The sequence below is a fragment of the Abrus precatorius genome, unplaced genomic scaffold (assembly GCF_003935025.1).
Source record: "Abrus precatorius isolate BTA unplaced genomic scaffold, Abrus_2018 Scaffold5, whole genome shotgun sequence".
Lineage (NCBI taxonomy): Eukaryota > Viridiplantae > Streptophyta > Magnoliopsida > Fabales > Fabaceae > Abrus > Abrus precatorius.
Window position 1 is genome coordinate 11,932,312 of NW_020874395.1, and position 26,185 is coordinate 11,958,496.

Genomic DNA, 26,185 nt, shown 5'->3' on the forward strand with positions numbered 1-26,185 from the left:
TATTTTTAAAAATGTTTAAAATACACCAAACGTGTTTTTAATACTTTCAACAAATAAAATTCTAAAGAAACACGATTCTCAAAAATATAATTCCCAACGCTGGAAAAAAAGTCTATACACCAAACACCATCTTAATCGCTTAAATACGATTTATCATAAAAATAAATAATTTTACTTTAGATAAATTGATAAAATTTTATCAATAAAAAAATAATATAATTTCTAATGATATCATTGGTTAATTCATAAAAAAATAAATAACTTAACAAATCCAAATGCCATAATTTACTTCATTGACGTGAATTCATAGGTATATAAAGAAGTAGTCGCAGAACGCACCTGTAAGGCGGTGACAAAAACATCCTTGAAGTTGTTGCGAGAGAGCGAGAGAGCGAGAGTTAGTTAAACATTCTTGAATTGTGGAATGGAAAACCAACGTAACGATAAAAGTGTGCCTCCTCCTCCTCCGCCGCCGCCGCCACCTTCTCCGCCAACGCCTCCGTCACCGGGTCCCATTAATCAAGAAGCAGCTATACTTCAACAGCTTCAAGAAGCTGCTGCTGCGCTACTCAATGTGCCGAGGCCAGCCAATAATGGAGTCGAATCATGCAACGGATTTTTGTTGCATCCACTCCAAAACCAAGTAGCACCAAGCGCCGGTCAAAGTATGATGCGTTTCGTGTACGCAGGTTCGGACGATTCATCTGATGAAGCCGTCGATTTATAACATGACAAGGAATTTCCGGTAAAAGTCGATCTTTTCTTTAACAAGATGGATCTTTTCTTTCTTGAATGTAAACAGAATTTCATAAATGCATCAGGTTTAGTACATCTTAATTTCTTTTATCAATGTGTGTTGGTCCAAATATATTGTTATTTAAATATTCTTATATTGTTATTCAATTCTATTAGGACAAACATGATTCAATCCTATATTGAAAGTGGATTGACTTTACTATTAACATGACGGATGAACTTGATCATGATATAAAGAAAATAATGAACTGGCGTCAGACGCGAAAGAGCAGGGAGAGAGGGAAGGTTCTTTTCGTCCAAATACAAAACGCACTAAGAGGCTGGTTAATGGACAAATTTAAGTCCTAACAATTGCAGAAGTAATAGTAAAGAGAGGGAAAGGAAAATGCATGGTTTAATTAAATTGTTCACGTACTTTAGATTTTGTGATCTAATTATTCAAGGTTTTATTTTATGATTAAGTATAAGTACAGTATTCATGTGATTAATATTTTTATCCAACATCCTCATTTTTTTAATGAAAATATTTAGAGGATTGTAATGAGTTTGAGATGTAAAATAGTTTTTTTAAAGTTTAGTATGAAATTTAGTAAAAATATGATAAAATTTTAAAAATAAATAGTAAGATGTGAGAAAAAGATTGTGTTTTCTTAATTTTAGGTAAAATTTAATGTTTTTATTGATAATTTTAGACATAGGAATATTTTAAATTATTTAATTAATTTAATTTGTGAAGTTTTAAATAAACAATAAAATCTTGAGATCGAAATTTAAATGGGAGAAAAGTGATGGTAATTAAATTTTCTCAAAAAATTATTATAAGATCAAATATTTCTCATAAGAGAGAGATTAAAAACATATTTAAATTAACTCATTTATTTTAAGATTAAGAAAATATGCCTTTCTTTTAATTAAGTTTAGGATAATATATATATATATATAATTTTTTTAACAAATTTTATTTATTTGCATTCTAATTTCACACTTCTTATTTTCCTTTATTACAATTTTTCATGTTTATTACTTTTTCATTTTAATATTAATCTCACTTTTTATTTTAATAGTGTAAAATTTATTCTTATATATATATATATAATATTTTTAAATGGTCACATGATTACTATTAAATTTTTAAAAATCTTTATGTAATTTATATATTTTAATTTTAATTTTAATTTTAATCATTTATAATGAAATTTAATGTTAAAGTTTATGTTTTTATTTCGTTAAAAAAAAATCTCATTGTACATCATTTCCTCTCTTTCGTATATTAAAACAAGTTAGGAAAGAAATGCGAAATCGTTTCTAATTCTCTTATAATCCGCTTATAACGTTTATAATGTTTATCATAATGTAATGCTATATACACAAAAACACCTAATATAATGACTAAAATTCCTTGGTTCATCTTTATAATATATACATTATGGAGGTGTGATTCCTAAAGGTCTAGGTTGCATAGTTATCAATCTCTATAATGCAAGTATTAATTTGTAAATAATTTTTTAAATGTAGAAGTAGTTTTAAATTTTTTTTTCTAGTTATACTAATATTATTTTTTATTTTACAATTATTTTATTATTTAAATGTCCTCGCCGTTCTTCTTATAAAATCTTATCAAGTTGTATTACTTTATTCTGTGTAATATTTATAAATTTTATTTGATAATAAATAACAGTCAAAATTTATAATAAATTTGTATATCATAGAATAACAAATTTCAAATTTTGATTTTTACGATATCTTTCTTCTAACATGAAATTAATAAATTACAAATCATACATAATCTCTTAATTCAAAATTTGAACAACATTTGAATTACACTTTATCTAATTGATCTACACCAAAATCTTATCTAACTGATCTTTGAAAATCCAATCTTTTCGAGTCAATATAAATTGTGTACGCATTACTTGTTATTTCATGCTTACCCTAAACTTCAAAATGTTCTATCGTACAGTACTGAATTGATTTTTGCACAAGACAATGATGCCAAGAAAAGAAAGACAACATTCTTGGGTAGATCTGCAAACCAAACTGTTCGAACTCCTTGTACAAAAACTCGTCTTCAAGGATTATCTCAAAGGTCGACAAGTATGTAAACACTGGGAAAGTGCAGTTGACAATGCCTTGCAATCAAGCGAAGATGTCCTCTGCACTTCAATTTTCATTTTTGTTACTGCTTCCTTCTATTCACACAGTAGCTATCCCTTCCAATCTTTTGGATCTATCACTAAACACACTTTACACCATCCTACTGAAACTTCGGAGGGTAATTTTGATGAGGTTCGACCAGTGGAAGGATGGTTGGTGTTTCAGAAATCTAAACACAATGCAAGTCTCATGCAAAGTTATTGTTTACCTGTGTTCTTCTATCCTGTGTCTCTGGCGAAAAGCATAAGCTTCCACCGTTTACACTGTTTCCAGGTTTGAATATTGGCAAAACAGTCAGAACAAGAACGGAGTCCGTTCTTCTCTAAACCAGCTTCCCCAGAGTTTGTTATGCCAATTTCCTTTGTGGTTTGGATTGGAGACCAATTGAAGCAGCAACCAGCCTTCTAGAAATGGAATGACAACTCGTGGACTATGATTGAAACGCTTCAATCTCAATCGATAATTATTCACGATTTTGTGATTGATGGTGGTTGTAAATTATATGCTATTATTAAGGGTGTATTTGATTTTGTGTTTGTTTTCAATCATAGAGATCCCAATGCCATTACATCTGAAAAGTTAGTAGCGCTAGATTCAATACCTGTCTGAATGGTACCTAACGAGGAGTTCAGGGATGGGCTTAAATGTATTACTGATTATGAGGTAAGTAGGTTGATAAAAGATGATACATGTGAGGAAGTGTTGTTGGTTCTTCATCATCATGACAAAATTCTTGACCCCAGTAAACCTTTCTTGGACTAAAGGATTTCGAGTCTTTAGGTTGGATATGAGTGGGTCTAGATGGATTGAGGTAAATAATTTGAAGGGGTCTTTTTGTTGTTAATGGATTGTAAAGGTATTCATGTTATATATACAAGATGACCAGATACATTCATTGGAAGAAATTGTCTTTATTTTTGCATTAGCAATAACTTGATGAATTTGGGAAACGTGATCTTGAGTCTTCTCTTTTGAGGATAAGAGAGTCAAACGTTTAACTCTCAAACCCTCCTTATTAAAATCTCGGATCGATGTTTGCGGCTAAATCAAGTCTTTGTTAGATAAATAACGTTGATTATTATTTGTTTTTAATTTTTACTTTGTGCACATCCTTATAGCACTTTACAAAATTTTCATGGAATTTATGTAAGAAATTATTATTTAACAATTTCCATGCATACATGCAGAACGTGTTAACTTTGAATTAGTAGAAGTGAAAATGAATTTAGTTATATAAGTGAATTTTTTAAATTTTACTTGTGTAGCGTTTGTTTAATTTTATTTATCTAATTAAATAAATAAATTTAAACTTTACACTCAATTATTTAAGGAGTTAAATTTAAATTTTGTTGTATACCTTTCATTTATAACAAAAAGATATATATATATATATATATATATATATATATATATATTCTTTTAGCCTGATAGAAATTAAAAACAATTAATTTTAAATATCGAATATAGCCGTTTACCTATACTATACATTTTACATTTATGGAAAATTCTTATATCCATTATCCAAAATTATTAAACACAAGGCATTTAGTTAAAATGAACAACTTATGTTTTTAAATTAAATATTATTCCTGTTAACTTTTGCTCCTATTCGTATTATTAGGAAACTAAGCAACAAATTATTGCTTAAGGCTAAAAATGATCAAACATCGTTATTTATAAATTAACTGTTACATAGACTTTAGTAACAATATCTATTTAGTAGAGTTGAAATTTTGATTTCAATAGACTCAAATATATATATATCTATGATTGTCACTGTGGCAAACTGAAAAATTAAGAATAAGCATATTAAATCAAAGTAATATGACAGTGAGCTCGTCACATAGTACTTGAAACCATAAAATTATAAAACTGCTGGTCGCTATCAAAATTCAAAATAACATGAACCTAGAAAGCATCGAAGACTTATCCTTACGAGAGCAGTCACCAACAATTTCACGTAGAAGTTTCTCTGCTTCTAAAAGAGCACAAATAGTAGTTACGGGCAACCAATGTCTTCCACATCAAATTGCCAAGGATCTACCATCGGGCAACTCCTAGGAGTATATGAATGAACATCATAGTTATAACCTTCAACCAAAAGATCCTTAAAAAGCACATGCTTAAGTCTTCCCTCTTTGCATAGCCTATCAATAGCACCAATAAAAAGATCATCGTGATCACAACTATCTAAATCATAGTTAAAATGCTTTTTGAATAAAGAGTCAATTAATATCTTGTAGTTCAGCTGGTCATAAATAAGCTCCTGGATATAAAAAATTCTCCTTGATTTGCGGAAACAATCGATAACAGAAGTGTAAGTTACTGTATCCGGAGCGATATGTTTGCCATGCATTTCTTCGAAGAGATTCACGGCTTCATACACATGTTCAGTATACACATTTTCAGTCCTGCACAAACCATTAAGGAGATAATTGTAAGTTACTGTAGTTGGAACTATATGTTTGCGATGAATTTGCCTGAGGAGAATCATGGCTTCAAAGACCTCTCCCGTCTTACATAATCCATTAATAAATAAGAAATACATTATAATACTACGTTGGCAATCTTCTCTTTGGTGTTATCCCCAAAACTTGGGCACTCTTCTCTTTCACTTCTTATCTTCGTGGAACTAACTTAGTTTTGGGGAAAAATTTAGTCACGCTAATGACTATCTGCTCCATTAACCAACGTAGAATCATGTCCTCTGCAGACTATTAAAAAAAAAATTGGTTACTTTACTATAAAAAAATATGCTTATTTATCTTTTAATCTTGGTTGTTTAAATATAACCTAATAGTATATAATTATTATTCTCATTCTCACAATAATCAAATATTCTCACTTGATAATGTATGACGCATAGTTTAAATTTTTCTTTTAATATTATTTTTAGTAACAAATGATCAATGGTAACTGAGTTCATCTTAGCATGGATCTACCTGGTGCACTGACAAGGCAGGTGAATTGTTGTAAGCTAAGATAATTTGGCCACTCTTGGAAGCTTACCCGTCATGTAGGTGTAAAAAGACTTGACAATGGGAAATAGTTTTATAGTTTAGGTCAATTTTTTAAAACATTTAAGAAAGTATTTTTGAGTCATTCACATAAAATAAAAATTTGTTTTTTTTTATTTATAATTGTAAAAAAATTATTTTAAAATAGTTATAACTGAATATAATAATATATTTTCTTTTCTTTCTCGTTAGTTAAACATAAATGTTTTTAACACTATCGTTCAATGGCATGAGTTGCTAACCACTAATGTAATTTTTTAATCACAATTATCACATATTTCTTTGTTATCGGTGGATATAAAATACACCCATGTTGAAACATTAGATGAAATATCTCTTTTATTGCATGTCAAATGATACATAAAAAAAATTAATAAATAGTAAATTTTATTAAAAGTTGTATCATTTAATATTATTAATGTATCGAATATTGTAATATTTTATTATTTTTAATAAAAGTTGTCACAAGTAAAAAAAATTGATAAGTTTTATTCTTCATCTTGTTTTAAAAAAGACAACTAACCATTACAAATTTAAAACTTCACATCTCTTCTATCTAAATATATTTTATATGAAAAAATATGACTGAAAAGCTTTTATATTCAAATATATTTGAAGAGAACAAATTTTATATAATTATTTAATTAATTGATAATAAAAAAATAAAAAAATAAAAAACATCTAATTTTAATATTACGTTAATATAATATTATATATTATTTTAAATCATTTAACACAAATAAATTAGTTGCACTACTAATTTTTCAAACAATTTTAATTTTATAAGTTACACAATTTTAATTTTTAACTTTCAAGTACAAAAAATAACCCAACCGTACCCTAAAGTTTCTATTATGATAATGATACAATATATATCGAAAAACCTATATTTCAAATTAAATATTATGCCTTTTAACTTTTGTTCCTATTCTTGTATTTAGACTAGGCAACATATTATTCCCTTGGACAGTGTATCTTTCATTACACCCGGATAGTCTTTTGCGGAAATCTATGGAGCAGTTGAAGATTATCAGTAATCCCCCTTCCCCGGACTCAGCTCTGGTACACCACCAGGTAGTATTGTATGAAGCCCATACTCAGCTCTGGTACACCAGTGAGTAGTATTGTATGAAGGGCCTTGATTGAGTTTTAGTGCTCCATTCTTTGTCTTCTATTCTATTAGCTGTAATACTCATTAAGTAGCTCTTAAGCCGTTGAATGTCTAACTTAAGAAGTGAGCATTGGGTAATGCGCCCGATTGAGTAGGAGTCTTCTTCAGCCTTTGTGGAAGTTGCCGGGGACAGGAGAGCCAGCAGGAGAAAGCTCTTTCTTCACCTCCATCCTTTCGATAAGGTCAATCAGGAAATGGCAATCCATGTTCGGAGTAAGCGCATCGCCTTCCATTGCTTAGAGAAAGCCATTGAATATAAAAGAGACCCCTCTAATTGCAGGAAAAAAGTAAGCTTTTCCGGCCGGGAAAGGAAGGGGCTGAGGGGATAATCTAAGACTGATTGAGTTCCCATCCTACTATTCCTTTCCGGAATGAGCCCGTGACCATAATGTCGTAATGAATGAGTGAAAGTTGTTCTAATTGTACAACATATACTGAAGATCCTTGTTTCACTTCAGAAAATTCATTGTCTTCTCCTTTGTATCTCTTTTCTTCTTTCATCAATCGTCGTATTTATAAATTTTGATTCCAATAGACTCAAATATATATACATTAATGATTGTGACAAATTGAAAAATTAAGAATAAGCATATTAAATCAAAGTAACATGACAGTGAGCTCCTTACTTGAAGCTATAAAATTGAAACTATAAAAGTAGAAGATTGCTGGTCGTTATCAAAATTCAAAATAACATGAACCTAAGCATGGAAGGCTTGTCATTACACTAAGAATAAGCACATTAAATCAAATATTAAATCAAAGTAACATGAAAGTGAGCTTCTCACAGAGTACTTGAAACTATAAAATTATAAAATTGCTGGTCAATATCAAAATTCAAAATAACATGAACCTAAGCATAGAAAACTTGTCATTACAAGTCGTAGAAGTTTTTCTGCTTCTAAAATAGGACAAATAATAGTTAAGGGCAACCAATGTCTTCCAAGCCAAGATGCCAAGGCTCTAACATCGGGCAACTCCTAAGAGTATACGAATGAAAATCAACGTGATAACCTTCCTCAAACAAATCCTTAAAAAGCACATACTTAAGTCTTCCTTCTTTGCATAGCCTATCAATAGGCTCAATATAAAGATCATCGGGTTCACCACTATCAAAATCATAGTTATGCATTTTGCATATATAGTTAATTAACATAACGTAGGTCAGCTATTTACGAATAAGCTCCTGGAGATAAAAAATTCTTCTTGATTTGCGCAAACAATAGATAAGACAAGTGTAAGTTACTGTATCCGAAGCAATATGTTCCATATGCATTTCTTCGAAGAGATTCACGGCTTCATACACATGTTCAGTACGCATATTTTCAGTCCTGCACAAACCTTCAAGGAGAGAATTGTAAGTTTCTGTAGTTGGAACTATATGTCTGCGTTGCATTTGTCTTAGGAGAGTCGTGGCTTCAAAGACCTCTCCCGTCTTGGATAATCCATTAATCAATATGTTATGGCTCAGTACATTAGGTGTTACACCAGCTCGGATCATCGAGTTGAATAAATGTCTTCCATTCTTTACTTCTTTGACTTGGCAATAGCCAGCTATTAAAGTATTATAAGTAACAACATCTGGTTTTTGACCTCTTCTTATCATCACAGCCAACGCATTCTTAGCTTCTCTCACTTTTCCATCCTTACACAGGACATCCATCAACATGGTAAAGGTATAAACATTTGGGTTCATACTTTTCAATACCATCTCATTGAACAAACCTACTGCTTCCTTCACTTGACCCAAACGACAAAAGCCGTGAATAATACTATTGTAGATGACACAGTCGGGATGAATGCCTTTGATAAGACAAAATTACATGCCTCATACAAAAATTTATCTTTGCATACGCTATCAATGATTGCACCTTACATTAACACGTTAGGCTGAATCAGGTGCCCTTTAATACGCCTCAGCAGCTTAATGGCAAATCTTGTTTTTCCCGCTTTACATAATCCATGGATCAAAGTCCTTGTACCTAACATGATCCATCTGAAATCCGTGCGCTGCCATCTTGTCGCAGGGCTTTTTCTCCGTTGCGAGTAAGAAAGAGACCATTCACGAAGGTGCACATCTACGACTTTAAACTATGTTCATTAACACAGGAAAGTTGGGTGATTAGATTCGAGTTATTTACCTACTATAAAACTAGGAAATTTTGTTTGACGTAAAAAAAACATTTGAAATAACTATAAAATAAATTTGTTGTATGATTTAGAACAATTTTAAAAATAATACTAAAATTACATGAATTTAAACTGATATTTTACAGTTTTATTTAGATAGATATTTCAGTGTTTTTTTTTTTGCAAGGGATGATATTTTAATTTTTTTGGTTAACAAATAAATAATTTTTTAAATTATATAACATGAAAATTTTTTAAAAGTGGCAGTGAGATGAATTTTTTTTATATGAGAGTAAAAAACGTGTAATCATGATTATAAAATTTGTAACATGATCATTTTTAAAAATTCACATAATTTATATGTTTTAATTAATATTAATTATTTATGATAAGATTTAATAATCAAATTTTATTATTTTTACTCTCACATTTTAATATATTTGACTAGTTAAAATTTATTAAAAATTTAAAAAACTGTGTTCCATTTTCTTTTCAATTAAAATTTTCTCTTATATTTTTAGAATTTTTAATTAAAATATTAAAAACATGTATATTACTAAATTACTGTGCGAAAAGCTTGAATAAACCATTGCTTCGTAATTAAATTAATGTGAAAAAGCCATCGGTATCAATCGGATCCGTGGCGCAATGGTAGCGCGTCTGACTCCAGATCAGAAGGTTGCGTGTTCGATTCACGTCGGGTTCAAATCGTTGAAATTTTTGCATTTTCTTGGTATTCATTTTCTTCCTCTCTCAATTCTCAAGTGCCTCTAGTAGTAAAATCATTATAATTAGTATAAAATTGAAAGAAGAGAATAAACAGAGTCATTTTATAAAAGTTGATTCATAATTTACTCATACTGAATTCCTAAAATTTGATTGCATACTTCAGTTTTACCTGACATTAGTTGTTTTAAATTAATTTGCAGAGGAACCAAGAGAGACAACTACGGTCTTTTTCTTAAAATATTTTTATATTAAATATTTTATATAATATTAAACATAAATAAATTATTATTATAATTTTTAAATATTGTAGTAAAATGTTTATTTTTTATTAAATTAATTTTATTATTATTATTATTATTATTATTATTGTTATAAAAATAATTTTTTATATAATCTATTTATATTTGTTTATTTTTTCTTTCTATTCATTTAAACAAGTGGAGAAATTTTTGTTTATTTTTTTCTTTCTTGTTTCTTTTTTCTAAAATAACAAATACTTCATATTTTACTTTTTGTTTTTTCTTTCTTTCTTTTATCTCATCATCCAAATAGCACACAAGTGTTCTTACAATATATTTTATTATTTGAATAATTTTAAATATCACTATCTTTTATTTCTACAAATTCTCATGATTATTAAATAAAAAAATATTTTATATTTTTAAGATAATAAATATATGTACTTATTTTTACTTAATGTTTATTTTATAAAATAGCCAAAAAATTTAAAAGAAAAAATACCAAGAATAGAAAAGCTCCTAACAATTTTTTTATTTAAATAATTAATAAATAATATCATGATGCTATATATGATAATTTTTATATTTTTACTAATATATTATAAAAATGCATAAATATGAAAAAGAAAACACCCTTAAACGTTTATTATTAATAGCATAAGCAATGTTTTTTTGGTTAGAATTTACTTTTAAAAAAAAATTTATACTCATTCCACATATATTACCCTATAAACAAGGGTTATTAATACTTTTAATGAATAATTTAAAAGTCATATTTATTATGTATTCTAATTAGTTAAAAATGTAAAAAAAATTTAAGTTAATAGTGCACTAAAATTAAATTTTTTCTTTTATTTAGAGTAAAAGTTAACCTATGTTTTAGGAGGTAAAACTTAATAAATTTATGAAACTTAAAAATAATGTAAATATTTACTCTTTTAATAATCAATCCTTTTTAAAATTCAATTAAAAATAAATTAAAAAATATATAACATAAGACAATACAACAACACTCCATTAAAGATTATTCAATCTTGTAAAATAGGATGTTAGACTCATTATATTAAATGATATATCTAGTATAATCACACTTTATTACATCGTACAATTATTTTAGTACATATCACATTTTATTATATTATACACATATTAAACATTTTTAAACGAAGAAAATTATAATTTCTCATTCATACTTTATTTCTAGAAATATTGAGTGCCAAGCCAACCATAATTAACCTGCTTGAGTAGAATTTTTCTATGCCTGTTTTCTCGTCAGTGATGATTGATAAATCCAATATTTTACCTTAGGTTTAATAAAATTTTCCGAATCGACTTTTACATTTAAATTGGCTCCTTATTTTTCTTAACGTGAAAGCATAAAACTCTTGATTGGTAAATTTTGTTCTACTCTTAAAATTTTTTAGGTACCGTACATAAATTTTTTTAAACTAATAATATTTAAATTATAAAATTATTTAATAATAAATTATTATATTTACTTTATTTGAATAAACTAAAAAATAGTTAAGTTTTTGAATGAAATTAAGATCTAATCAAAATTAAACAAATTAAAATTTAAAAATATAATAATATTATATTAATATATTTTCTATATTTTTAATTATATTATTAATATTTAATTATTTAATTACTATGTCATGTTATAATTTTTTTTATAATAAATAGAAATTATATTCTATTCAAAATTAAAAATATTTATACAAATATTTATATAATAAATTTATTTAATAATAAATTATTATATTTACTACATTTAAATAAGTTGAAAAATAGTTAAATTTTTGAATAAAAATAAGATCCAATTAAAATTGAATAAACTAAAATTTAAAAATAAAATAATAATTTTATATTAATATATTTTGTTATATTATTAATTCTATTATTATCAATATTTAATTATTATATTAATATATTATGTTATAATTATTTTTATTTATAATAAATAAAAATTACTTAAATATTAATTATATTTTATTTAAAATTAAAAATTTATAAAAAATAATAAAAAATAAAATAAAAAATTTCAATTATATATATATATATATATGAATGGTACGACTATATAGCAAATAATATAAATGATATAATTTTAAATAAATTATATATAATAATATTTTTTTAAAATTTGTTAATTTCATCTATTAAAACTGCAGTTAAGCATCAACCAATAAATTTTTTTTATAAAAGAGTATATCGTTATTTTATTGAAGTTATAAAATAAAATAAATATTTTTTTAATAAAATTTTACTATTATTAATTGTTTATCCTCAATTTTAACAAAATTTAAATTTTTTTTTAACTTGCTACATGTTTCTTTTTTATTGTTATAAATTTTTTTAATATAATACCCATAAAAAAATTTTAAGATATCACAACAATTACTTGTATGAGCACGTTAAAAACGATGCTCCATAATACCTTTTCTCTTACATTTTACATTGCCCATATTGTAATTGCATGGATTGGTCTATTTTCTCCTGAAAACCTGCAATTTATGAAACTCAGGTGATACATTTAAGTTTAGAGCATTTTAAATATTTCAATTCTGCTGAACATTTTTGTTGCAATCAGGAAAGAACATACCTATCAAATTAAATATCATGTGTTAATGTTAAATTTATGGCATGGCTAGTTGGAGTCCTTGGTTGGTTAACTCTTTTAGCTAAGATGTTAGTATAATGTATTAAAACTATTGATATATAATAACTGTAGCATAATTAGTTATTTTCTTAATATAATCATTATTGTCACATTCACATTGCAGTTTTATATATGAGTTGTATGGTATTATGTCATCTATGTAGCTAAATTTATCTGCAAACTTAATTACTGTTGTATTGCGCTTTTATATATTCTAATAAATAAATAAACTAATTTGAAATCACTAGCTTCTCTGTTAATTCCACAGCATTACAGATAATGAAGTTTGAAATATAGATCAAAAATTAAAATTAAAATTAAAATTAAAAAATAAAATATTAAATTAAAATAGCTTTTCTATTGTGTGCCATCAATAAAAATGGCTTTTTTTAATATTTAATATTAATTTATTTTTTAATATTTAATATTTATGATTTTTTTAATATTTAATATATAGTATTTTTCAAATTATTTTTTTATAATTAATATTCATGACAACTTTTTTTATTTAGTATTAATTTATTTTTTTATATTTATTTAATATTTAATATGCACTTTTTAAAATTTATTTATTTATTTTAATATTTAATATTCACGACAACTTGTTTTTTTTAATATTTAATACTCAACGACTTGTTTTTCATTTTTTTCTAGCATCAGAGAAGTAGCCAAAGTTCCACCACGATTAATTTCAATACTAACGCTTGATCAAGCATGTCCTTCTCAACAAATCCATGAATCATAGTTGTATGTAACATGATGATAACCTTCGTGCAAAAGATGCTCACAAAGCTTCTCTGCATTCTTAAGTCTATTACCTCTACACAATCTAAGTATGGGGTACCTGTCTCGATCAGGCCGAGTACCCACATCTATAGATTCATGAAACATGCAATATGTACTTCTGTCATGCATCTCCTAAATGAACTTACACGCATCTCCTAAATGAACTTACACGCATCTCCTAAATAAACTTATACACATACTATTTGAACCCTAGTTCTGCCAATAAAAAAATTATATCACGAGAAAAAATAAAGTACAAATCTAAGTCTTTTTTCCACCTCGTCTCATGTCTCTGAGTTTAAGAAACAATCCTCGTATCAGGATATGATCTGTCAAAGCTCTTAGGCACAGAAAATTCTAATTGATATGCACAAACCTTCGATAATAGTATGGTAAGATATTTTACTTCGAATTATACCTTTCCATCCCATCTCTTGAAATATATTCATGACTTTATCAACCTTCTTCACAGTCTTGCATAATTCATCAATGCGTATAGTACAGTCTTTTGAATCAGCCTTTACATCACTTGCATGAAGTTGAATAAAGAATTTGCCTTTTCTACTTCATGAAGTAGGAAATACCCATCCATTAAAGAAGTGTAGGTAATAACATTTGGTGTCAGACCCTTCTTTATCATCACAGCCAGAGGAAGTTCGGCATCTTTCACACTTCACATTTTACATAAGAGATCAATTGACATGATATAAATAAAAGCGGTGATATTTTTCAAAGTTATTTCTTCAAGTAAACACATAGTTGGAATAAATTTCATTCGCAACAATCTCAGAACAGAGATCAGATGCTTCAGCCATAGCTAGTGGTGTCCATTGAATCGGATACACCAATAAATTCAATGATCTAAACCGATACTTAACATGTTCAATCCAATCCAATAAATCCGATGATCCAAACTAATACTTAATAGGTTCAATCCAATTCACACCGATCAACCTTGACATAGTTAGATTTGGATAACGGGTTGGCACAAGTCAACTCGTAGATCCGATGACATGCTCGATTAACCGTTAACTTACGTTGATTTTTTTTTTCAAAAAAAAAAAAAACCTTCACATGCAGTAAGATGTGTTTTAAATTGAAACTTATTTTGAATTTGTGTATTTGTGTTGACATGTTGTATAATTACGTTGAAATTATGTGTCAAGAATTATTTGAATAAAAAAATTGACATTTTTTCTATTTTCTTATACGTTTTTTATTTTAAGTTATTTAATCGGACAATTCGATGATCCAAACTAAATCAACCTATTCGATTTGGTTCAAATTGGTTCGAATTTTCAAATTTTTTTGTACAAATCCTAACCAAACCGACCTGTGGACATCTTTGGCCATAGCTTTATCTTTACACAAGCTATCAATTTTATACTATATATTCGTAGGTTAGGTTTGATACCTTGCCTTTCAGTCTGCCTCACCAGTAAAATAACAGCTCTAGTCTTTATAACTTTGTAGAGTTCATGGATCAATGTCTCATAGCTAACATGGTCTTAATGGACTTGACTTACCACTTTGTCATAAAGACGAAGTGCTTCCATAAATAATAATTCCGGAACAATCTTCTTAGTAAAAAGTTGTAGGTAAATGTATTATGATATGCACTTTTACTATATATCCCTTTACTAAACTTAAATGCAGGACTATTTATTTAATACATTTGTCTCTTTGTTTGCTTCAAATTAATTTATTTTTTTAATATTCAATATTTACGACAATTTATTTTTTAATATTTATTTAATATTTAGTATATAATTTTTTAAATTATATTATTTTTATATTTAATACTAATGATGACTTATTTTTTTAATATTTAATATACACTTTTTAAAATTAATTTATTTTTTTAATATTTAATATTCACGATAACTTTTTTTTGTTAATATTTATTATTTATGATGACTTATTTTTTTAATATTTAATATTAATTTATTTTTTTAATAATCATGAAGACTTATTTTTTTTAATATTTAATATTCATGATGCTTTATTTTATAAGTGTTTAATATTAATTTATTTTTTATATTTATTTATTAATTAATATATTATTTATTTTAATATTTAAGAGAGAGACAGCAGAGAACATTTGTTTAATATCTGCTGCCTTTCTCTGTTCTCTTTAAATTAATTTTTTTAATTATTTAATATTTGTGATGACTTATTTTTTTTTAGTATTTAACATTAATTTATTTTTTAAAATATTTAATATATAATATTGAGTTTATTTTATCATCTGCTTCTTCTTTCAGAAAGACAGAATCTCTAGAGGCCATTGCCTCTTTAAATGTTTGAGGATCACTTTTTGTACTTCTAATAATAGAAATTTTGTTTATCACAGAACTTCCATCAACCAAAAAAATAATATCCTGAGAAAAAATAAAGTATGAACCTAAGTCTTTCTCTATTCTCACTCTGTGCCTCTTTCTTGGTTCAAATAATTAATTGTTACCTAGTCTTTTATTGCCTTGATTTACAATTGCTTCTTGGGAATCTTTTGTATTCTTTTGTATATTCCAAATTGGAGTTTGAATAACCAATGAATTTATTTTCAATAAATTCCACCTCCCTTGATTCAATGACTATATTGAACACTAAGTCCAAAATTCTATATACCTTAGAGTTTTGAGCATATCCTATGAAGATGGTTTTTATGGCTCTTGACCCCAATTTAGTTCTCTTTTGATTAGGAAGAGGCTAAACATCCCCACATTTTTAAATAATTTAAGTTTGGTTTTCTTCCTTTCCATATTTCATATGGAGAAATCTTTCTATTTCTTGATGGTATCCTATTATGAATAGAACATGCCGTCAATAATGTTTCACCCCATAGATTATGAGGTACCTTAGCATTTAATAGCATTGAATTAACTATATCTACTAAGGTACGATTCATTTCGTTCTCTCCGCTAAACCATTTTGTTATTGAGTATATGGAATAGAATATTCATGCATAATTTCATGTAATTCAGAAAAATTATCAAATTCACTAGAAAAGTATTCTCCACATCTATCATTACAAAGAACCTTTATTTTCTTATCATGCATAATTTTTACTTCCATTTTATATTTCCTAAATATTTCAAATGCTTCATCTTTATTTCTTATCAAATATACATAAGTAAATATAGAACAATCATCAATAAAGGTGATAAAGTACCCTTTTTCCTCCTCTAATAATATTTTTAATTAATTCACAAATATCCCTATGTATTAGTTCTAGTAAATGTGTATTTCTTTCAACTTTAAGAAAAACTTTCTTAGTAATTTTGGATTGTATGCAAATTTCACATATCTTATTAAAATTCTTATTACTAAAATCAATATAATTATGTTTTTGTATATATTCAATTGAGTTATAATTTAAATGTGTTGATCTACTATGTCATAGATCACAAGAATCAACAACAAACAGATAATCATTCACTTTATCATTAATACTAAATTTGAACATGAGTACAATGTCATTTTCCTACATACATATCATTCTTAAGCAAGGTAATCTTATTAGATTTCCATTACAATTTTGAATTCTCTCTTACAAAAGAGACTAGCAACAAGAGATCAAGTTATTTCTTATATATGAAATATGAAGTATATTCACCAAATTTAACTTCTTTCCTGATGTAAAGTTCAACTCTATTGTTCCTTTACCACACACTTTGGCCATATTGTCATTTCCCATTAACACTTTTCAATTGTCCACTTCTTCATATGTCTTAAATTGATTGCGATCATTGCAAATATGAACAATAGCACCAAAATCTAATCACCACTCATGGGATCTTTCATATGTTGCCATGTTTAGTTTTGTGATCTTGTGATCATACCAATGTGCATGCATTGAACTCTCTCATTAATCATAGCAACCAAGTCTCTTTCTTCCACAAAGTTGGCTTAGAACTTGATGCTTCTTTTGAGTTATTACCCTTTTTAAAAGTCAACAATCCTTGATATAATGCTTTTCTTGGGGCGATGGTAGCATTCTCTTTGTCTGGTTTTATCTTATTTGGCATCCACAAAAGATTTTTTTCTTTTGCCTTTATTGACATTTACTTCTCTAACATTGTTCACTTTAGAACTTTCGGAAAGATACACAACATCACATTTTTGAGTTTCCTCTTCTATACATAAATGCCTTAGTAATCTTTCAACAGAGAAGTCTTCTCCAAGATGTAGGAGTTTCTTTCTATAATCATTCCAAGATGAAGAAAATTTTAAAATAATTGTTTCAACTTATAATGATTCAAGAACTATTACTTGTAGATCACAGAGTCTACTTATAAGAAATTGTAACTCATGAACTTGATTCATGATAGGTACGTTATCTACCATACTAAATTTAAAGTACTTGAACATAATAAATTTATTTGTACCTTGTAATTCATTATTGTATTTTTCTTCAAAAGACTTTCAAATTTCCAATGGCAATTGAATTGACATGTAGAGATCATAAAGTCTACCTGACAAAGTATTGAGAATGTGTCCTCGACATGCAAAAGTGTTCTCGTCATGCTTTTTCTTCAATTGGACTTCCTTTCCTTTTCTTCATTAGTTGCATCTTCAGTAGGAATTTGTGTGGTATTTGGATCAAGCATATAAGCAAAATTTAGTACCGAAAGAACAAACATCATTTTGTCTTTCCATCGGTTGAAGTTTGTCCTGTCGAATCGATCTAGTTTGACAAACTCTTGATTCATGACTATGAAAGTAGTATTCTAATTTTGAGTCATCTTCAATAAAATATCTCTCTAAAATTGTTACTAATATTCGTATAGAAGATGAGGAACAAGACTTTGAAATACTGGTTTCAAAGCACGAAATCAATCGTTATCTTTAGAGAAATATTTGTCCCTACACGAAGTTGCTATGAGTTAATGATAATATTCTCCAAGATACAATGAAATCTTTGAATTTCCTGTCTAGCAATAACAAGAATTTTTCTCTCTTGAGCTTGAAATTTAAGAACACTCAAATTCATATGTTACACACAGTAAAAAAAAGTTTGTTACATGTTTAATAATGAGGATTGTTTATAATTGATGATTTAAATGAAAGTGAATAATTATATTTTTTCACTAGAAAGTCATATCTTTTAAAACTAAGAGATATCATATAAAATTTAAAAGTTATGTCCTTTCATTATTTGGTGTCATCAAAAGCATTTTAATTAAATAACGCACTTGTTCATGTTTTAAGTTTAATTCCTATGTGCCCTTCATATTTTAATAGCCTATAGCGCTGTGAACATTACAATAAAAATATTTAATGATTGTTTCATCTTTCTTAATCATCTACTTTTAAACTTGCAAATATATTTCACCTTGTTGATTGCCAAATTAATTTCATGCCCATGTCTTGTCATATCAACTTGGGGCAACGATGATATCAGCTCAATTGGTACCGTTCCAAACCTATAAACATCACTTTTGATAGTAAGCTGGTAGCACTCATGGTATTCTGGATCCACATAACCTGGAGTTCCTTGTGGAGCTGTTGAGATGTGGGTGACAAGGTTTGGAAAAAGGCGTGAGAGTCCAAAATCAGCTACTTTGACACAAAATTGATCATCAAGAAGTATGTTGTGGGTTTTCACATCTCTATGGATGATATTAGAAACATGAAGACATTTCAATGCACTTGCCTTCCACAGCAATGTTCATTCTAATATGCCAAGGGAAGTTTCTTGGTTTGGCTCTTCCACCATGAAGATGATCAGCAACAGTTCCATTAGAAATGTACTCATATACAGTTAATATACTTTAAAAAATTAAATAAATAACTTTATAATTTATTTTACACTATTTTTAAATAAAGTTAATTTTTATATAAAATATAAAATTTATATAAAAAGTATGATATACAAAAATAATTTTAAAGTATGCTAAAATATACTGATATAATCATGAAAATAATAAAATATACATAATCTATAATTTTAAAATAAAATTATAGAAAATATTTAAGTATTAAAATTTTATTGATATATAATTTTAAAAGTATGAGTAAAAATATAATTTTATAAATAAAATTATATATACACATATAAATTTAGTTTGAATTGGATAGGTTTGATTTTCAAAATAAAATCTAAAGTTTAATCTAATCTAATAAAAAAATTTGGTTTATTCAATTTTCAGTTAATTCAATTTTTAAAATTTTCGATTCTATTCCTATAGTTTGCAATGAATTAAATGATTTAATGAATATTTTAAAAGAGTATCCCATACAAAAACTATTTAAAAAAACAAAAGTATACTCACCCCAATACCAAACGTGAGTTTCAAATACCAATGGCGAAAATCTCACACAAAAAGTTCTTCAAATTTATTTCCATGCATACCACCGAAAGTGAAGAAGAATTAAGAAAAAAAATATAAAAGGTGTTGTATGGTTAAGGGTTCCATATTTTGTCTTAAAATTTTAAAAATTTTGCAAACAAAAGTTATATTTTTCTTCCTCTACAGTGTGTGACCGTGATTACACTTCAATTTGGGGCTATATGTCACGTCTAACCTACCTAGGCCATTTCTTTCTATTCAACTTTCAGCCACCCTTTTATTGATCCAACGAATCACCAAACCAGGCACTAGGCACTGCTAAAGTTACAAAAAACATTGAAGGTAGCCCCCCAAATCCCCAATAGTGTAGTGCTTTTATTCAATGTGAATAGAAAGTGACCCCTTTTCACCGCCCATGTCTATGTGCCTAGCCTTCAATTGCATTTAAATTGCGTGCCAAATTTCCATTCATCACCTGTTCTAATGAATTTGTCAAACTTGCCCCCACAACCCAATTAACCCAATTCCACTTCACCACCACATGTCCAATTACTCTCTCACACCCATTTCAATTCCATGCCTTGTCCATGACCCTCTCAGTCAAATCACTGTTTTCTCCACCCCATTTTGGGTTTGCTTAGTTTAATTGTTTTTTCGAAGTTGAATTTGGTTATGCACTTGTCACCATAGTGATAATATCATGGTCAAATTGTTAAGGGGCTAGTTTTCCAATTTGTTGGTTCAAGTGATCTGTTAGATAAACAAATACCAGCTAGAAGGATAATATACAAATTAATGAATGTAATTAATATCTTTATATTAATACGAACTGTATTATTTATGATAAGTAAGTAAAGTATTTAAGAATTATGTAAAACTACGAAAACAATTTAAAATAATAAATAATAATATTGGATAAATAAATAATAACAACAGTAATATCATCATAAGTATATATATAGACTTTGACAAGTTTAATGTTATATAAAATAGATAAATAAAAATAAAATAAATTTTTTAAAAATAAACTCTGTATAGAGAAGAAGAGAGAGATAAGAGTTGATTGTTGAAATCGAAATTCAACATAGAATTAAATTAAGAGAGTTCAATATCAATGACTTAATTCAAGGCACTCTAAAGTTGTGCTATGTGTTGTATGATTTTCTGCCTTCAACTTTTTTCTCCTCTTATGTTAATGACATTGTTGGCACATTCCTTTGTTGGGATCCAGAGTTTGTGTTTCTAATCTCTGTCACAATTCAATTATATTGAATACTTCCCTTTGGATTGGGAATCTCATAGGATGGGTGGAACATATTATATTGTTTATATGACCTGTTCAAAGAGTCTTACAATTTGTCTTAACTGGAATCAACGGTTTTGGAAAGACTTAACAGTCACTTGTTTCAAAACAGGATTTCTTCTTGACCATTAACCTCATCAATGATTTTCCTAAACAAATTGCCTACCAATTATGAACTCTTAAGGTGTTTTTAATATTAATTAATTGTTGTTTTCAACACAGGATTGCCATTGCGACTTGGCATAGAGATGTACAATTTTATTTAAAAGTATTTCTTTGCACTAAGGGATTGGTTGAATAGTTGTGTTGCAATACTATTGTAAACAACATAATTCTTTTTTACTGGGATTTCAGATAAAAATTAAAGAAAAGAATCATGTTGTTATAACATTAATATAATATTAAATATTATATTAATTTAATATATTTATTAAACTTTCATTATTATTATTATTATTATTATTATTATTATTACTACTACTACTACTTTGAACACTTACCCTATTTAATAAATTTTCATATTTAATTATTGATTTAAAAATCCTTATCAAGAAAATTAATTTTATACAAAATAAAATAAATTACTATTTCATCACATTACTATATTTTAACATATAATATATTTTAAAAATATAAATAAATATCAAATTATAGATATTATACTTATAAATATTTAAATTATGTAAAATTTAATATATATATATATATATAGTCATAAATATATTATAAAATAATTTAATAGTTAAATTAATTAATATTACATTTCATAAATAGTTATTAAGTAGTGTAAGTATTCAAATTTAATATATAATGTTAATAGATCTTCACTCACACACACACATATATATATATATATATATATATATATATTATTAATATTTAAAAATGCATATAATTTTATAAAATATATTTTCAAAATATACAAAAATTGACTATGCTGTAGCATTAAATAATATGCTGATTAAATAAAACGTATTGTTAACCTATAAAATATAATGAAATAATATCAATTTAATACAGTAAATTAATTTTTTATTAAAATTTCATATTTATGTATTAAATGTATGACTTTCATATTTATTAAATTTATGAAAATTCTATTAATATGTGAAAAAGGAACTGTTGAAAAATTTAAAGTAAAAGAATATTAAATTATACGATTGAGTGTCATTGTAATTAATATTTACAGCATTCAATAATATTACATTAGAATTTAAAATAAGTCAAAGTATTTTTACTTCTTTTTTTATAATACATTTGCTCCCTAAATTAATGTTACTAAAAAAATTTCAGATAAATTTGTAAAAAAATAAAATAATAATCTTTAATAGAATGTGAAAATACTTTCAATTTACAAAAAAAAATAAAATTGTCTCTACACTATCTTACTTTAATAATAAGATATCATGATAAGAATAAAAAAGTAAAAATAAAATAAAAATTGCATATATTTATATCGATACAATATAAAAGTATACCTATTTATAATATATGATGACATATAAAGAAGAACATAAAATAAAGCACCACAAACTATTGTTTAACATATAATCAATAATTTTAACGATTGTATACTCAATCAATTTATCATCAAATTAACTATAATATCAATATCAATTTTCATAATATTAATTATAACAACAACACTATTTACAACAATATTTTTTATTAATAGCAAAACTATTATTTTAATATATAAAAATAAATTTATAAACTAGCCTAATTTAAAGAAAAAAGGTGTACACTATTTTAGTTTTAATAATAAGATCCCTTAATCGTTGAACCACTTTTGCACGTAGCAGATCATAAGGGAGTAAGGTTGACGTATCCTATCAAGTGGAAACAGAATGAGTTGCCACCGGTCAAACACCCACTTTCTTGTACACAAAGACAATTCAACATCTTCTTACCTTATTTCTGCACACAACCAAAATTCAACAAACCTAGAAATACACCTATTACAAACCCCCCTTTTTTTTTCTTTTCCAAGTTTCTTCTCATCATTAATTTGCATATTAAGAAAATATCATGACCATTTAGGTTATGACACAACAGTGCTCATATGAAATTATATATTTCAAATATGAATCTCCTTCAACTTAACCTTCACCCAACGCAAACGGCAGAAGCTATTATTTGCACGTGAAATATATTATATACATCTTTTATAACATTGTTATTTTATATTAAAGTTTGAATATTATGTGAACCCCACAAATATAATTTGCCCATGAAAATAAACCACTCTTTACGTAAACATTGGAAAAATACATTGTAAAATTTCCCAACTTTTTTTTGTCAAGTGATATTGTAAGCAAGGAGTTTTGAAAAAGGAACATATTTAACCATTAGGAGTTGTATTAATCTATATTAATTTAAGAAAGGAAATTTATGAGAGTTCTATTTTATATCACAAAGTTATAGAAAAATCATTATCATTTAGTATACATTATATGAAAAATCGTCAAGAAAAAAATTTATGTTGAATTATCATCAGCATGACGTAACGGGGGACTTTACACGCTCAATAATCCCCTTCCCCAGATGTTTTAGGTAAGAGAAATTTTATAATTAACTTAAGAAATTCGTAAAACAAATTATTCTCAAGAGCCTCCTTATGAATTTGGACACCTTTTCTGTAAATTTAATATACTTTATTCTTTGAGAATATTAATATTTAGGATTAATTTTAAATAACTAAAATAGAAAAATATTTATTCTATAAAAATTAAAAGTATAATTAAAATATTTTAATATTAATTTATTGTTTTAAATACTTAAAATTAATTCTAAGAACTGATATTAACAACACAGTCAATCTTCTCATGCGAATTGACCCAAATCCCTTCCTAAGTTTATTATGAATTATGTACCAAAAGCCGAACAATCGTTGCGTTCCTATTGTATGAAAAAACGTTATCATATTAAATAACATTTAATGAATTTAACAACATATTAATTTAATTGAATTTAATAAATAAAGTGCCAATAAAAATTAGGTAAAAATATATACAGTACATAAAAATGAAAACCATCATATCAATAATAGAGGAATCATTTTCTTTTGGTAGCCACCTCGTTCTTTCTTCCTCTACGTCGTTGAATCCAATCTTTCTCCCAACCAAAAACACCAAACATTACTTAAAACCCCTCCTCTTTCCTCATCTTTCACATCCTCTGTCCCACATAATAAATAATCTATAGTTTAATACCTATATATATGTATATATTAAAAAATTCCCACATAAGAATTACTCTATATATACAGTCCCTCCTTGTTTCTTTCAATCCAAAATATTTCATTTCTTTTCTTATACAACATCACACATACACATATACATGGGTTCTTCAACAAAGAGCATAGCTGATTCAGCATCATGGTTTTGTGCCACGGCACTATTGGGTCTAATTTTATTAGGGTCCATAAGGGAGAGTACTTCTGTGCCTTCAGAGGATGACACCACCGCCGGCGCCGCCGTGAGAGGGCGGAGCCATATCTTTGAACGGCCGTGCGATGAGATATATGTGGTGGGAGAAGGAGAGACCCTTCACACCATAAGTGACAAGTGTGGTGATCCCTTCATTGTTGAACGCAACCCACATATTCATGACCCTGATGATGTGTTCCCTGGCCTCGTCATCAAAATCACACCCACTTATACCAATACTAGGAAATTGTTGAAGAGGTAGAGCTTTTAGTGTTGTCTTTTTCATTTTTTTTTCCTGTCTTTTTCTTTGTGTATTTCATTATGTATATTAATTGTATACTAAGGTATATATAGTTGTGTATCATACCGGAGGGAAATGTGAATTTTTCTTTTCTTTTTCAATTTTACAATTTAATAGAACTTGAAAGTGGGTAGTGATCACTTTCTGTTTGATTTTCACAGGAAAGAGAAATAAAATGAAAAGACTATCTCTTATGTCATGATCATGGCCTTAAATTTTGTTGTTCTGATTTCTTTTTTTTCTCTTCTATTTGTTCTTGGTTCTGTTTTTTTATTGTTTGAGTTTATTATTTGTAGTTAGTTGATTGATGAAGAGTGTTTTTTGGGTTATGGGTAATTTTTTTTCCCGTTTGGTGTTCCAATTAAACTTGCTTTGTCACCCTTGTGAAGAATAATTAAACTACGGTCTTTGGGAGGGGGGAACATATAAACCTTACTCTTCTTTATTATATTAAATTATGTTGTCTGGTGGTGAATAGGTGCAAAACTATTACAACTACTTTATGATCGTTCATATATGTTTGTTTTTAAAATGGACGGTTATAGCTGATAAACTTGAAAGATAACTAAAACGTCTTATTGAAAAAGTACAGTTGAAATCTCCTTATTACGTAATTCATTTCTACCTACACCTTAATTAATTTATATTGGTGCTTGATTAATCAATTTTTATTTAGAATAAGCTAATAATACATGCATGATTAGAGGGTGTGTTGGAAATATATATGTACTTGCAGTAGAAGATTAATCTTATCCAAATGAGTAACTATTTGAAATGGTTGATTGTTTCATTTGAAAAGAGGGTAAATAAAAGGATTTGGAAAGGAGAAAAGAAGAATAAGGAAGATTGAAGAAGCTATAGAGGCGGCTATGTGAAGAAAGTTTAGTTTGAATGGTCATTATCATTGTATACCTGTGATTTTTTGGTTAGAGCTCATGTCGTATAATATATCTTTCCGAATCTTTTGAATTTGGGAATTGCAAGAGTAAATAATAATAATACAGAGATAATATTGGAGAAAATAAATATATTAGCTATGGCTCTGTTAATTTGTGCGATAAAATTAACCATTTATTAATATAATTTTAAGTATGTAAAAATAATATTTTAAAGAAAAGAATTATTAAATATAAAATTATAATTCTTTATTTGTAATAAAATATTTTTAATATATTTAAAATCAAAGATAACGAAGTGGATAACTTATTGTTGAAATCTT

The 26,185-nt window shown here is 26.9% G+C and overlaps 3 protein-coding genes and 1 non-coding gene across 4 annotated transcripts; 2 read left to right on the forward strand and 2 right to left on the reverse strand.

Annotated features, from left to right (window-relative positions):
• Positions 1-8,263: 8,263 nt before the first annotated feature.
• On the reverse strand, positions 8,264-9,173 carry LOC113866678 (pentatricopeptide repeat-containing protein At3g53700, chloroplastic-like). The gene is made up of 2 exons (XM_027501487.1): positions 9,083-9,173; positions 8,264-8,898 (listed from the first exon to the last, which is right to left on the reverse strand). Exons 1-2 carry the CDS (start codon positions 9,171-9,173, stop codon positions 8,264-8,266), a joined length of 726 nt encoding a protein of 241 aa, XP_027357288.1.
• Positions 9,174-9,859: 686 nt separating this feature from the next.
• Positions 9,860-9,931, forward strand: TRNAW-CCA. The gene has a single exon. It is a non-coding gene; the product is annotated as a tRNA-Trp (tRNA).
• Positions 9,932-18,943: 9,012 nt separating this feature from the next.
• Positions 18,944-20,351, reverse strand: LOC113866679 (LEAF RUST 10 DISEASE-RESISTANCE LOCUS RECEPTOR-LIKE PROTEIN KINASE-like 1.2). Its single transcript, XM_027501489.1, is given in 3 exon segments — positions 18,944-19,298; positions 19,300-19,413; positions 20,335-20,351. Coding segments are annotated over 3 exon segments (486 nt in total).
• Positions 20,352-24,524: 4,173 nt separating this feature from the next.
• On the forward strand, positions 24,525-25,026 carry LOC113867970. The gene has a single exon (XM_027503500.1). It carries the CDS (start codon positions 24,577-24,579, stop codon positions 24,925-24,927), a length of 351 nt encoding a protein of 116 aa, XP_027359301.1. The 5' UTR covers positions 24,525-24,576; the 3' UTR covers positions 24,928-25,026.
• Positions 25,027-26,185: the final 1,159 nt, after the last annotated feature.

Excerpts from the sequence above, each read along its gene's own strand:
- LOC113866678 (XM_027501487.1), bottom strand. The coding sequence starts at position 9,173 with ATGTGCACCTTCGTGAATGGTCTCTTTCTTACTCGCAACGGAGAAAAA. Across the intron at positions 8,899-9,082 it reads ACGGATTTCAGATGGATCAT|GCATTCATCCCGACTGTGTC; the intron begins GTTAGGTACAAG and ends GTCTTATCAAAG.
- LOC113867970 (XM_027503500.1), top strand. The coding sequence starts at position 24,577 with ATGGGTTCTTCAACAAAGAGCATAGCTGATTCAGCATCATGGTTTTGT.